Below are 11,835 nucleotides of genomic sequence, written 5' to 3' on the forward strand. Positions count from 1 at the left end.
CCCTCATTATATATGTTTACAGCCATGTTTATGAAACAATCAAATTATGTGCCTGAACAAAAAATAAAAAAATAAAAAAAATAATGCACAGACTTTTTTCGGCAAGGGTTACAACGGAGGTTCAATCAAATACTATTTGTATCACAAAAAGTACTCTTTGTTTTATACAATGATTTTCCGAGTGACTGTTATCAACTCTTTGACAAAAGACATGAGTTCGCTTTAAATGGTTGTTTTCATCATAACATAGTCATTCACAAAGAATATGTGTCCGATTTCGGGTTACATTTGCAAGTAAGATCGTTTTTTTTTCTTCTTACCGATGATAGCTCAAAATCTAGTTAAATGGAAGCTAAGAATGAAAAGTTGGAATGATATCGCATAACATTTGTTTCTGCTTGGCTGAAGGTGTGTTCTGTTTGTGTGTAAACAGGAAAAGGCTGGCGTTCAATCTAAAGTGTTATCAAGATGAGTTTAACTCATAGAAGATGCTGCGCAAACGATGCATTATTAATATTTCTGTGGATAGTACGGAAGTGTAATTCCGTTCAAAGAGCGATGTTGAAGGGAGCAAAGCAGTAATATTCAGGGACGTGTACTTTTGTTTACCGAAACAGAATCCGAGACGGCTAATAATAACTACTGTATAGATGGTACTGTTAGCTTTAGTGTGCTCAATGTGTTTAAGTGGTAAAGGCAATGTACAGATCGAGGATCTAGCGAAGGAAAATACACTAATAAGAATAATGCAATATTTTCTCTTTCAATGAAGTAAACGCATCACTTGTTTTGAGGGTTATAACCTTGATACATAATGGGCTGGGCAGCAGGTTTAAATACAAGACTTGATAATCATTGCCTTAGAGTTTGCTTGCTGTAAATCACATCGTGGTAAAATAAACGGATTTGAGACACAGACGACCGAAATGGAAGAATAGGAACTATAGGTTTCCTTAATAAGAGTAGGTCAAAACACCAAGCGTTACTAAAATATGTTCAATAATGACGCGAGAGAGACAGTAGTGGCAGAGTGTCGGCAAGAGTTTTTTACGGGTTGTTGGAATCAGCATTAAAACGCCGCTACACATGTTCTATCTTTTTTTTTGGGATGCAGGTTCATTTGCATATCCCCCCGTCTTTCTCATTCTGTTAGATGTTTTACTTTGGCAATAATAAATAAGCTTCATTTGATGGCTGGAAGCAAGTGGCGGAGTGTAATAAAAGTCATAGCTGTGTGGGAGATTAAAAAAGAAGAGTGAGTGATCAATATCAATCAAGACCACCCAAAACTCACCATTCAGAAAAATGATAGTTTCATAGTGATCTAAACAATAAATATGTGACCCCATTGCTTATGTAATTTAATCGTTCCATGTAGAAATTCCTATCTTGATTTACTCTTTTATCAGATATGAGTGTATTGTCGAGTGTAGTGCAAGAAAAAAAAAAGATATGGCAACGGGCATTAAAATCACATTTTTCTCAGGTAATTAACATTCAGGGTGTTCATCCAAAAGTGGGGTGGGCACGATTAAACTTTTTTTTTCCAGGCATCCCAAATAAGAAATATGACGTAGCGATTACAGGTTAATTTGTTTTGAATACCCGATGTCTTTTTCTATTTTTTTTTTTTTTTTTTTTACTACCCTTTTTCTCTTTCCCTTTCTCTTTTTTCTTTTCCCTCTTTTTTTAAAATAAAAATAATATAGAGAAAATGTAAGTGTGCTACAGGGATAGTGGATAATATTAGATATTAAACAAATTTCTATTTATAGATGACTGGCACTGTGGATAAGGAAAAATCATCCAGTGAAAAATCAAAAACAGCTAGTAAGTTTTCTCTTTTTTTTTTCTAAAATGATTAATAATTAACACACAAAAAAAAAAAAAACTTAGGTAATAGTCCACCTATGGCTGTATTACCGTTGAATTCAAGCACTAAATTAGATCAAGAACCTAATCCATTTGAACAGAGCTTTTCTGGGGCAGCAACGGATGAAAAGAGCCCAGCAGTAGTGAAATTACCACCTGTTGCATCAATTACTAGTCCGGCAGTGAAATCTTCCTCAGTGGTCCCTGTTATAGGAGGTGGTATTTTACCAAAAGAAGTATCAAATCAGTTTACCTGGGACACACTTCGAACAGGGCCTCTATCGCCTTCCATGTTACAAGGCCCTGCAAACCCTGATGAATACTATTCCTCATCCAAAGCTCAATTAATCCCACCAAATAATTATTCAGCCAGAAGCTCCTTTTCTTCTACAGCTGCAAATGAGATCCAGTATATGCAGCAACAACCACAACAGCATCTCGTTAAAGTTGAACCACAGTCTCGTATGCGTCAACAAAGAAAGCAGTCAGAGGATGCTCGCTCCACAGACAGTAACATATCCATACTTAAATCAACCAAAAGAACCAGAAGAAGGTCTTCTGTCATGGATGACTCTGACGAAGAAGAAGTCAAAAAGAGAACAAGAGTTTCTGAAAGCAAAGAGCCTGAAGATGATGAAAAGAGAAAGAACTTTTTAGAGAGAAACAGAATTGGTAAGTTTATTTTTTCGTGTGTGTGTGTGTTTGTGTATGTGTGTGTGTCTTACCTTAATCCCCTGTTTATTTTGATTTTTAATTTTTTTTTTTTCTAATTTTTTTTTTTTTTTTTTTTGACAGCTGCTTTAAAGTGTCGTCAGAGAAAGAAGCAATGGTTAAATAACCTCCAAGCTAAAGTAGAGTTCTTATCAAACGATAATGAAAGGCTCCAAGTACAATCAGATGCTTTAAAAGAAGAAATAGTCAATCTCAAGACATTGTTACTAGCTCATAAAGAATGTCCAGTGGCACAAGCAAACGGTTTTCATGCCAGCTCTATTCAAAAATCCATGCCGGGCATGTTACCACAACAGCATATGATTAGACATCCCTATGGTAACCGGCCACCTCCACCTCCACCCCAACAACAACAACATCATCATCAGCAACAACAACAACAACAACAACAACAACAACAACAACAACAACAGCAACAACAGCAACAACAACAACAACATCAACCACCTCCTCCTCCACCACCGCCACCCGCTCAAACCGCTTCATCCACATCATCCATTCCTCGGTTTCAAAGAGCCAATATGGTCGGATTACCCAACCAGGGACAAAAAGAATCTACTAATAATCAACAAGGCATGATCGCTGGTGGTAGTGGTGGAACTGGTGGCTCTTCAAGCGTATTGAGATTTTAATATATACCAATTCTTACTATTCTGTACATAATTTTTTTTTTAAAATGATAATAATAAAAAAAAATAACATTATATTTTTTTTTTTTTATTATTTATAAAACTGTACATCGTTGCATAATAAGAAATCTACCCGTCCAACGCCCTCTGCTAAACTTTTGTTGTTGTTGTGTGTGTTGAACGGTATCAATGTTATCTCTTTTTAAATCCAAATTTTTTCCGCTCGTAAAACAAGTCTGTTTTTGATGAACCAAGGTTGATAATCTTGGGACAGCCTTCGCGATCCTTTTCTAGTCTGGTGCAGCCCACACAATAATAAGCATCCGATACACCGGCTCCTCCACAAATAACACATCGACCTTGGAAAGAACCTAATCTACCATTGTCAGCACGTTCTTTCTCTCTCTCTCTTTTGCTCTTCCTATCTTTTACATACCAAAGTTGCACTCATCGCAGATACGTACAAGGGTTGCGGGTCTGACATAACTACAATTTCAAAAAAAAACACATTAAAGCAAATGCAAGTCTTATTTCTTTTCTTTTTCTTTACCTGTCGCAAATCACACATTTACCATCACATTTTTCACACAAACGACCAATGGCAATACCTGGTTGTTTACGACAAAAAATCAAATCAGGATGATGTTTTGCCATTATCTTTTTTTAATTTGGTTTGCGCTAAGAGAAAAAAGAAACGCGCAGCTGTATATTTTTTTTATTTTTTTTTTCACTCTAGACTGTGACTGTATAAAAATGAATGAAGCTTTACACTCTTTTACTTCAAACTCTTTGACTTTTTGTTTGTGTTACCCTCATGCACAAGAATAACTTGACTCAGACAAGAGCTGTCTATTACCAAGTGCTTACGTGTGCATTTCCATAATCTATAATGTGGGAAGATTTTTAATAAGCATTACATCATCTCGAGTTACGAACGTAACGCATACATCTTTTCTGTTATAGAGTGCCGCTATAAAAATATAAGACTAATAGATAGATACTAAGATAATACATGTATTACGATCAATCAAAAAAAAAAGTTTATTGTTCAAAAATCATGTTGTAATCAGGGCGAAGATAGGCACGACTTGCTCTCCAAGAAGAACATCCCTTATTTGGGGGAGGTGAGTCAGGAGGGGTAGGAAGACTTGAAGAGAAGCTATATCCAAAGATTGTTTCTTTCATGCGTCTTGTTTGTTCCTTTTGATCTTCAAAGAGCTGTTTGATAAATACATGGAAAGGGCGAACGCTTTTGGTTGTGTTGGATTGTTCAAGTTGAGTAGACATGATTGATAAGATGCTGTTTGTATAAAGAAAGCATTATTTAAAGCGTAGGTTCCCTTTTTATACAGTTTTATGCCGAGTAACGGTTCTCTTTGTTGTGATCAAGAAGTAGCTCATATATAATTTGGTTTGCATAACATGAGGATGTTATATTGTCTTGATCAGAGGGGTTAATTATATGGTGATATTGAGTATTAAAGAGGCTCTATGCAGCTATCTGGTGTGCTAATAAAGACAATGAATCTCAAATACTTGCAGATTTGTCTGATTGTATGTGGTAATCTTATGATCTTGTTACTGTCTTTTTTTCCTCTAAAAAAAATGCCTACTCTTACTGGACAGTTATTAATGATTGCATAATTTATTGTTTTCACAGAAAACTGCTTTTGTGAGCCTTTTGCAACATTTTCACTTTATTCTAAAAACACAAAATTGTGCTCTTTATGACATGTTTCCTTACCAATCAAAATAAAAAGGTCCTTTTGTAAACATGAAACTAATTAATTACTAGTTGCGGTCAATTAAAGTGTTTATTCTTAAAAAATAGTTAAATGTACTTATTCTCATCCATAATATACTAATGGGTACTTATCGTAGAGATCACATTTTTTCTCCCAGCTTTCTAACGCCATGAATTCGATGGCCCAGTTTTTCTCGGAGAGGTCTACAAGTTTAGCTAAATTCAATCTATCAGCTTCGCTGATAAGAGCTCCGACGAGATCTTTCTCTACAACACATGAATTAAAATCCCCCAGTTTGGCATCATACTTTTCCAGGATGGCAGTGGAAAGTTGATCAGCCTTTTCACATAGGGTGTAGTACAAATAGCGAGCCTGGGTCTGATCCCGAATATGAGCTTCATGGCAAGTATTTGTGACACCAAAAATCATACGAATTACGTCTTCGTAATTGATTGCATGGTCTGGTTTGGGGGCTACGGCATATTCTAACCCTTCAAGTGCACATTGGCAGTCTTGCGGGTGATTTGATATTTGGTTCTCGGTTACTAGGGCCATACTTTTAATAAACACCTTGACAATTCTGTCCATCTGAATTTCTAATTCGCCCAATTTGAAACCCTCTTGTTTAACAATAACATTGATATTATCTTGATTCAAGGATTCTGTAGTCTGTGTTGTACCAATCATTTGTGCGTATATCTGTTGTGAAAAATTGAGAAACAGATTTAGATCCTGCCTTTTATACTAGTTTTTCAAACCATGAGCTTGTTTACGTATCCGTCTTGACAAAGAGATCAATACACCGCTATAAATACAACATTTAACCATTGTACATTTTTTTTTTTTTTTTCATTCAGCGAAACAAAACATCAGTCCTTTGATAACTTTTTTTTAATGGGTCGATTTAAATGTTATTAAAAGCAACAACCATGAGTTTTATTTACCGTTTACATGTCACATATCCAAGCCAGGAATAACAATAAGAAAAAAATATTTTTTTTTTTTTTTTTTTTTTTTTTTGACAGGTAAGTAATGCGAGTATCCAGGGGACCAGGGGAGAGGTGGAATTTCTGATCAAGCCCGATTTGTAATTTTTGAGGTTTATTGGCTTAAAGATTTTCATTGATTTTACTTTCCGTAATGCTGGGTTTTTAGAGATGAATTGGGCACCAATTGGCAGCTTTTGGGGGGTATGCAAAAGCAATTTTTGTTGCTGTTTGAATTGGACATAAAACACTGACATATCACATGTCATCTCAATGAGTTGTTTCCTGTATTAGGTGAAAACAAACATAAAAGAGATACATAAAGGAAGGGCTTTCAAATGACCTTATTAAGGTTCCGCCATTCAAAATGGTTGCCTGGTAACTCAACTCTTACCAACCCCCTAGCATCGCACCCTTTCTTTCTCATTTTTTTTTTTTTTTTTTTTTTTTTATATATCTCTTTTTTTTTTATACAAAATAAAAAAATCAAGACGAGAGGAAAGAAACACTGTTTATAGACACCAGTGCTTTTTTTTATTTAATTAATATCTACCCCACTCTACCTACCCCCTTCCCCTTTTTAACACAAGAAAAAGGAAAAAAAGAAAAAGAAAAAGAAGCATAAATGACCATGTCGAACGAATGCAATGAATCAACACCACTATCGAATTCCCCCATATTACCCGTCGAATCAGAACAAGCAAGTCTCTTGAATGAACTAGTGAAACAAGAGTCGAACCCCACCTTGACTTCTACAGTAACCCCTCCCCTTCCTATTATAGAACCAGAATTAATTGTAGAAGATACGATCATGGTCAAAGTAGAAGACATAGAACAAAATAACTATTTGGATGATACCCTGGTCAAACCACCATCCAGTCCAGAACCTACTCAACCACCACCACCTCCTCCTCCGCAAGAACCCTCACAACAATCTGAGCCCCAACAGCAACAACAACAACAACAGCCACAGCCATCCACACCACCATCACTACCACCACCGCTGCCGCAACAACAGCAGTTTTTACCTCTTACTAATACAACGAATAATGAACAAAATACATCCATACCTGATACCGCTGTCGCTCTCCCCCTTCCAGTCACTCCTCCTCCTCATCCTCCAGCCGTTCCTGCTGCTACTGTTCCTGCTGCTGCTGCTGCTGCTGTTGTTCCTATCGCCACTCCCACAACAATCATAACTATCAGCACCCCCGACGCCACCATGTCAGCCACAGTTAATACACCCACTCCTCCTCCTGTTGCCGCTGCTGATGTTGTTGTTGCTGATGCTGCTGCTGCTTCTACTACTACTACTACTACTGCTACTACTACTACTGTTGTTGTTGCACCTCCCCCCACGGCTGCTACTACCACTACTGCCACCACTGCCCCTCCTCCTCCTCCTCCTCCGATTGCATTAGAAACACCTGCACCCACACCCATCACAACGTTTGAAGAAATTCAAAAGCAATTGAAAAATACACTAGATCATGTGGAACAGAGGAATATGGTGAGTGGATTTCAGACGCTGAGTAAAGCGACTGGAGCTGTTGTAGACCATTGCGAGCAATTAGGTAAGTGGAGAAAAGCGATTGTAGGTTGTAGGAGAGACTGACTCTATGGATAATATAGGACTTACCTCGGACGATCATCCATACAACGCCATTGATAGAGAACAATTTTGGGCGGGACTTAATAATTGCTGGCTTTATGCACTTGCGCAACGCCATGAACCTAGTAGTGATACAGAGCGTTTAACGGATCAACATTTATACAGCCTGAGAGAAATGGTGGTTTCATGGGCTGATAAATTAGAAAGATTCGGACTGGTGGATTATGAAATGGGATGGTGGGAAGCGGACATTTTGGCTGCGATAGATGGGATCCTAGCCATGAATTATGCTGCTGCTCAAGCCGCTGCTCAAGCTGTGGTTGCTCAAGCTGCTGCTGCTTTATTCGGTGAAGAAGTGAATATTTAAAACCCCTCCCCTTTTCTTATTTTTTTTAAAAAAAATAAAAAATATACAATTTGTAAATACATTTTTTATTTTATTTCTTTTTATTCGTCTTCCATATCTTCGATATCTGGTAGAGGAAAAGTTAATATAGCAGCTACACCAGTCAATTGATTTAATTCTACACAACACATGTCAATAAACAGCTTATATTTACAAAAAAAAAAAAGAAAAAAAAAAACTTACGTTCTCCGGATGGATGCATACTAGAAAAGACAAATACATTGCCATTTTGAGCTCTCACTTGTTCTACCAGTGAAACGTATTTTTTACGGGTGCCGATATCAGCTGATCTAAATAACTCGTCCGTCACCAATAATGTACCAATCGCTCCTCTATCATTTGCCTTATTCACATGCTCGAAACCATAAAATGCTCTGTCCGGGTCATTGTTCATCATCTCGTAAAATTTATCAAGCGCTTGTACCTCACGCGCTGCCTTTGTATCCGCTAATTTGGCTTGCACCGATGCATCTTGCATCACCTCTGTCAATGCATGCTTATGTCCACTAGAACAATGGATCAGCACAAACTTTGATCGGTTTTCCATGAGCATCTTGTTGTCTGTTTTCTGCCAATAACATCTGTTTACTATCCCATCCTTTCATTTTTTTTTTTTTTTTTTGGGGGCACACTTACAACGGCCTGATCAAAAATGTATGTATAGAGCTGATCCTTCACAAATCCAGGACTGGCAATGATGATGGCCTTGACAATATCAAAATGAATGTGGCGAAGAATGGCCTGATAAATCTGGTCATAGAAACGCACCAACCCCTTTTAGAAGAGTATCAGTCTCTCTCTTTCTCTCTCTCTCTCTCTATTATGTGGCGCTATAGGATTTTTCTTTTTACCTTGTCATGATTTGTTACAGAGCCCTTTCTCTTTCTGGGAATAGGGATTTCAATACGCTGACGGACAATAGTCATGTGTTGTGTCAAGAAGCAAATATTCGCCAGACCTTCCTGACAAACAATGGCAGCTACATCCGCTTGTTTTGTGATATCACAGGCATCCTCTACACGTTCCAAAGCAATCGTGTCCCATTCGGGTTTAAATAAAGTGAAATTTCTATTCAACTCGAGATCGATCGTATGATAACTGCCCATCTACATTGATGAGATGACGTCAATAAAGGAAAGAGAGGCTACTGGGTATGGAAATGTTTTCTAACCTTGACGTATTGATTTTCTCGGGCTACTTTACCATTGATGCGCAACAGTCCAACATTGGGATCGAAATCAACACTTTCAATGGTAATGGTCAGGTTAAGTCGAACACGTTGACTGGAAGTAGAACCTGTAGAACTCTCAGACTGCAAACGTCTTTAGAAAAGTGATAAGTATATTTGCTTTGCCAAGGTAATACATATGTATTCTCATTACCTAATAGTGGTGGCCTTGATCAAATCGTCTTTCGATATCAAGTTGTAAACATGCCACATGTCTTCCAATTCCTCCGGAAGCAAAGTAATCGATCCTGAACTATCTTTTTCTAAAAACTTGCTAATCAACTAATTTTTCGGGGGAGACAAGGAACAAACAGTTAGTCCATGGCAGCATTGTACGTTATACCTTATTGTTTACCTTCATTTTTTAATTTATATGTCTAGCAAACAAAAAAATAATAAACACCAAAATGCATTTTTTTTTTTTTTACTACGACGACCTAAAAAAAAAAAAAAAAAAAAAAAAACGCACGTGATTGGCTTAGATTTCAAGGTCATTTAAGGCTCTGATTTTTTTTGCTGTCTCTCGTTTTCTGTCCCTCTTTTTCCTTGTTAATGAAATACTTCCAACCCACCATCTTATCATCGTCTCGTCGACCTGAATTACAAGCCAATGAAAGCTTACTTTTACAACAAGGACATGTAGGGCTTTACGAAGGGTAAGGTACACTTATCTCATGAGACCTCTTTCAACAAAAGCAAACTAACAAACGAAAAAAAGAAAGGTCAAGCTCGACCACTATCAAGATGGTGTATGTTATCTGACTTCACACCGTATTATTTACGTTGATAATGTTAATCCTTTAGAATACTCTATTGAGCTTGGTTTGTACCTTGTCAAAGATATCGAAGCTTATGTACGTTACACTACTTGAAACTATGTATGCAAAAAATCAATGTGAATACTTATTTCGTTTTTCAAAACAGAGCGGATTTCTTCGATCATCACCCAAGATTATTATCAATATTGATACCAGCGTCAGTATAAAAAGTACAATGGATGGAGAGGCATCCAATGGTCCTGTATGGGCATGTTCCATATGTTCCTACTTGAACAAAGGGTCTTCTGAGCAATGTGAATTATGCGGTGTAAAGTCCAGCAATGCCACGGTTGAGCCTGTGACAACAACAGAGACAGTTACCAATGGAGATAGCAGTGTTTGCACAACATGTACTTTTATCAACCACCCTAGTATGATACAGTGTGAGATGTGCGGCGCGGACCTTCCTAAAGAAATCATACCCACTGTCACCACAAGTACCACTTCCTCCTTATCCGCCGATATTTCTGTCAATAGTGCGCAAATACGTCTATCCTTTCGAAAGGGCGGGCAACCGGCCTTTTTGGCTAAATTAAAAGGGGCTGTAGCAGAAAGACAATGGGAAAAGGTGATTCAAGCTTTATATACCTTTATGTAAGAAATACTCACTATTTTCTTTTGTTTTTTTTTTAAAAAAAAAAAAAAAGCAGAAAACCGTCGTGCCTGAACCTTCAGTAAAGAAACGTGGTGTTGGTATAAGTAAGTTTGGATCTTTTATGTGGGGTCAATTATAAAAATATTGATTTTTTTTGATCGATATAGCGGCTATCGAAGATCGTATCCAAAAATCTACACTGGAGGCCACGGAGACAATGACGGACGCCTTCCAAGATTTAGACAGACTTATGACGAAAGCCACGGAAATGGTCGGACTAGCCGAATCCATCTCCAACAAGGTGAGTAAAGACGCTAGCAACGATGAGAACGAGCTTTCGACCTTGCGTACCCATCTCTTAAACCTTGGTATCGCCTCGCCCGTGACACGCGGTACAGCAGGATCTATCTATCACCAAGAGCTTGCACGAGAACTTGCTGATTTCCTCGCCAAATTGTTTAAACAGGACGATATTAAATCCTTGACGGATGTCTATTGTTTATTTAACCGAGCTCGGGGTGTTGCCTTGATCTCACCAGAGGATTTGTACAAGGCCAGTCAACAGTTTGAATCTCTCAAGTTACCATTTCAGCTACGTAAATTCTCGAGTGGCTTGCTCGTGATTCAGTCCTTGGATATGAACGATAGTCGTGCTGCTTCTCGTATCTTGAAACATGTCAAGGAACGCGGCCCACTTTCCGCTATGCAGTTGGCAGAGATAGAAAAATTGGCTCTGGCAGTGGCGTCGGAACAATTGATCGTGACGGAGCGTATGGGTTTGATTTGTCGGGATGAAGGTCCTGCTGGCTTGACCTTTTATGAAAATTTGTTTTTAGTTTCTTGATAAATAGGGCCTTGTGGTGCGCGCGGGGGGTGTGGGGGATTGCCCAGTTAATCTCGTATGCTTTCTTTTTGAATTAATTAACTGATCTGAAAGGAAATATGTTGAGTGACGTAAATAAAGGGATTGTTTAAGAGATGAAAGGCATTACTTTTGTAGAAAAAACTATTTGATAAGCAAGTTTTTTTTATTATTATTTACTTTGGAATAGATTAAACAATAAACTTTCCTAAATTTGATAAACTTAAGTAATTAAAGAAATAAACCTAAACAAGACATAGGCATAAATCATAGAAATTATTTGATATTTGTTTGGCCATCGCTAAGATAAACTGACTGTTGGAGTGGCCTATAATCTTAAGCTGATTGAA

General features: G+C 37.6%; 6 protein-coding genes across 6 annotated transcripts; 3 read left to right on the plus strand and 3 right to left on the minus strand.

Annotated features, from left to right (window-relative positions):
* Window positions 1–1,775: 1,775 nt before the first annotated feature.
* On the plus strand, window positions 1,776–3,265 carry EV154DRAFT_523561 (uncharacterized protein; the record flags this gene model as incomplete). Its single annotated transcript, XM_051603118.1, has 3 exons — window positions 1,776–1,830; window positions 1,897–2,544; window positions 2,668–3,265. 3 exons carry the CDS (start codon window positions 1,776–1,778, stop codon window positions 3,234–3,236), a joined length of 1,272 nt encoding a protein of 423 aa, XP_051453120.1. The 3' UTR covers window positions 3,237–3,265.
* Window positions 3,232–3,996, minus strand: EV154DRAFT_523564 (PHD finger-like domain-containing protein 5A). Its single transcript, XM_051603119.1, has 3 exons — window positions 3,784–3,996; window positions 3,670–3,719; window positions 3,232–3,604 (listed from the first exon to the last, which is right to left on the minus strand). The coding sequence occupies exons 1-3, from the start codon at window positions 3,885–3,887 to the stop codon at window positions 3,426–3,428; spliced, it is 333 nt and encodes a 110-aa protein (XP_051453121.1). The 5' UTR covers window positions 3,888–3,996; the 3' UTR covers window positions 3,232–3,425.
* A 278-nt stretch (window positions 3,997–4,274) lies between these two features.
* EV154DRAFT_568340 (uncharacterized protein) lies at window positions 4,275–5,665 on the minus strand (the record flags this gene model as incomplete). The annotated part of the gene is made up of 2 exons (XM_051606071.1): window positions 4,275–4,533; window positions 5,106–5,665. 2 exons carry the CDS (start codon window positions 5,663–5,665, stop codon window positions 4,275–4,277), a joined length of 819 nt encoding a protein of 272 aa, XP_051453122.1.
* Window positions 5,666–7,186: 1,521 nt separating this feature from the next.
* Window positions 7,187–7,943, plus strand: EV154DRAFT_428642 (uncharacterized protein; the record flags this gene model as incomplete). The annotated part of the gene is made up of 2 exons (XM_051596427.1): window positions 7,187–7,538; window positions 7,597–7,943. 2 exons carry the CDS (start codon window positions 7,187–7,189, stop codon window positions 7,941–7,943), a joined length of 699 nt encoding a protein of 232 aa, XP_051453123.1.
* Window positions 7,944–7,986: 43 nt separating this feature from the next.
* Window positions 7,987–9,661, minus strand: EV154DRAFT_523571 (protein pelota). The gene is made up of 7 exons (XM_051603120.1): window positions 9,566–9,661; window positions 9,365–9,492; window positions 9,154–9,304; window positions 8,834–9,088; window positions 8,619–8,756; window positions 8,166–8,550; window positions 7,987–8,100 (listed from the first exon to the last, which is right to left on the minus strand). The coding sequence occupies exons 1-7, from the start codon at window positions 9,569–9,571 to the stop codon at window positions 8,024–8,026; spliced, it is 1,140 nt and encodes a 379-aa protein (XP_051453124.1). The 5' UTR covers window positions 9,572–9,661; the 3' UTR covers window positions 7,987–8,023.
* Window positions 9,662–9,684: 23 nt separating this feature from the next.
* Window positions 9,685–11,712, plus strand: EV154DRAFT_523572 (EAP30/Vps36 family-domain-containing protein). Its single transcript, XM_051603121.1, has 5 exons — window positions 9,685–9,866; window positions 9,929–10,064; window positions 10,135–10,596; window positions 10,679–10,727; window positions 10,791–11,712. Exons 1-5 carry the CDS (start codon window positions 9,763–9,765, stop codon window positions 11,465–11,467), a joined length of 1,428 nt encoding a protein of 475 aa, XP_051453125.1. The 5' UTR covers window positions 9,685–9,762; the 3' UTR covers window positions 11,468–11,712.
* Window positions 11,713–11,835: the final 123 nt, after the last annotated feature.

This window comes from Mucor mucedo (genome assembly GCF_025094135.1).
Source record: "Mucor mucedo strain NRRL 3635 chromosome Unknown EV154scaffold_123, whole genome shotgun sequence".
Lineage (NCBI taxonomy): Eukaryota > Fungi > Mucoromycota > Mucoromycetes > Mucorales > Mucoraceae > Mucor > Mucor mucedo.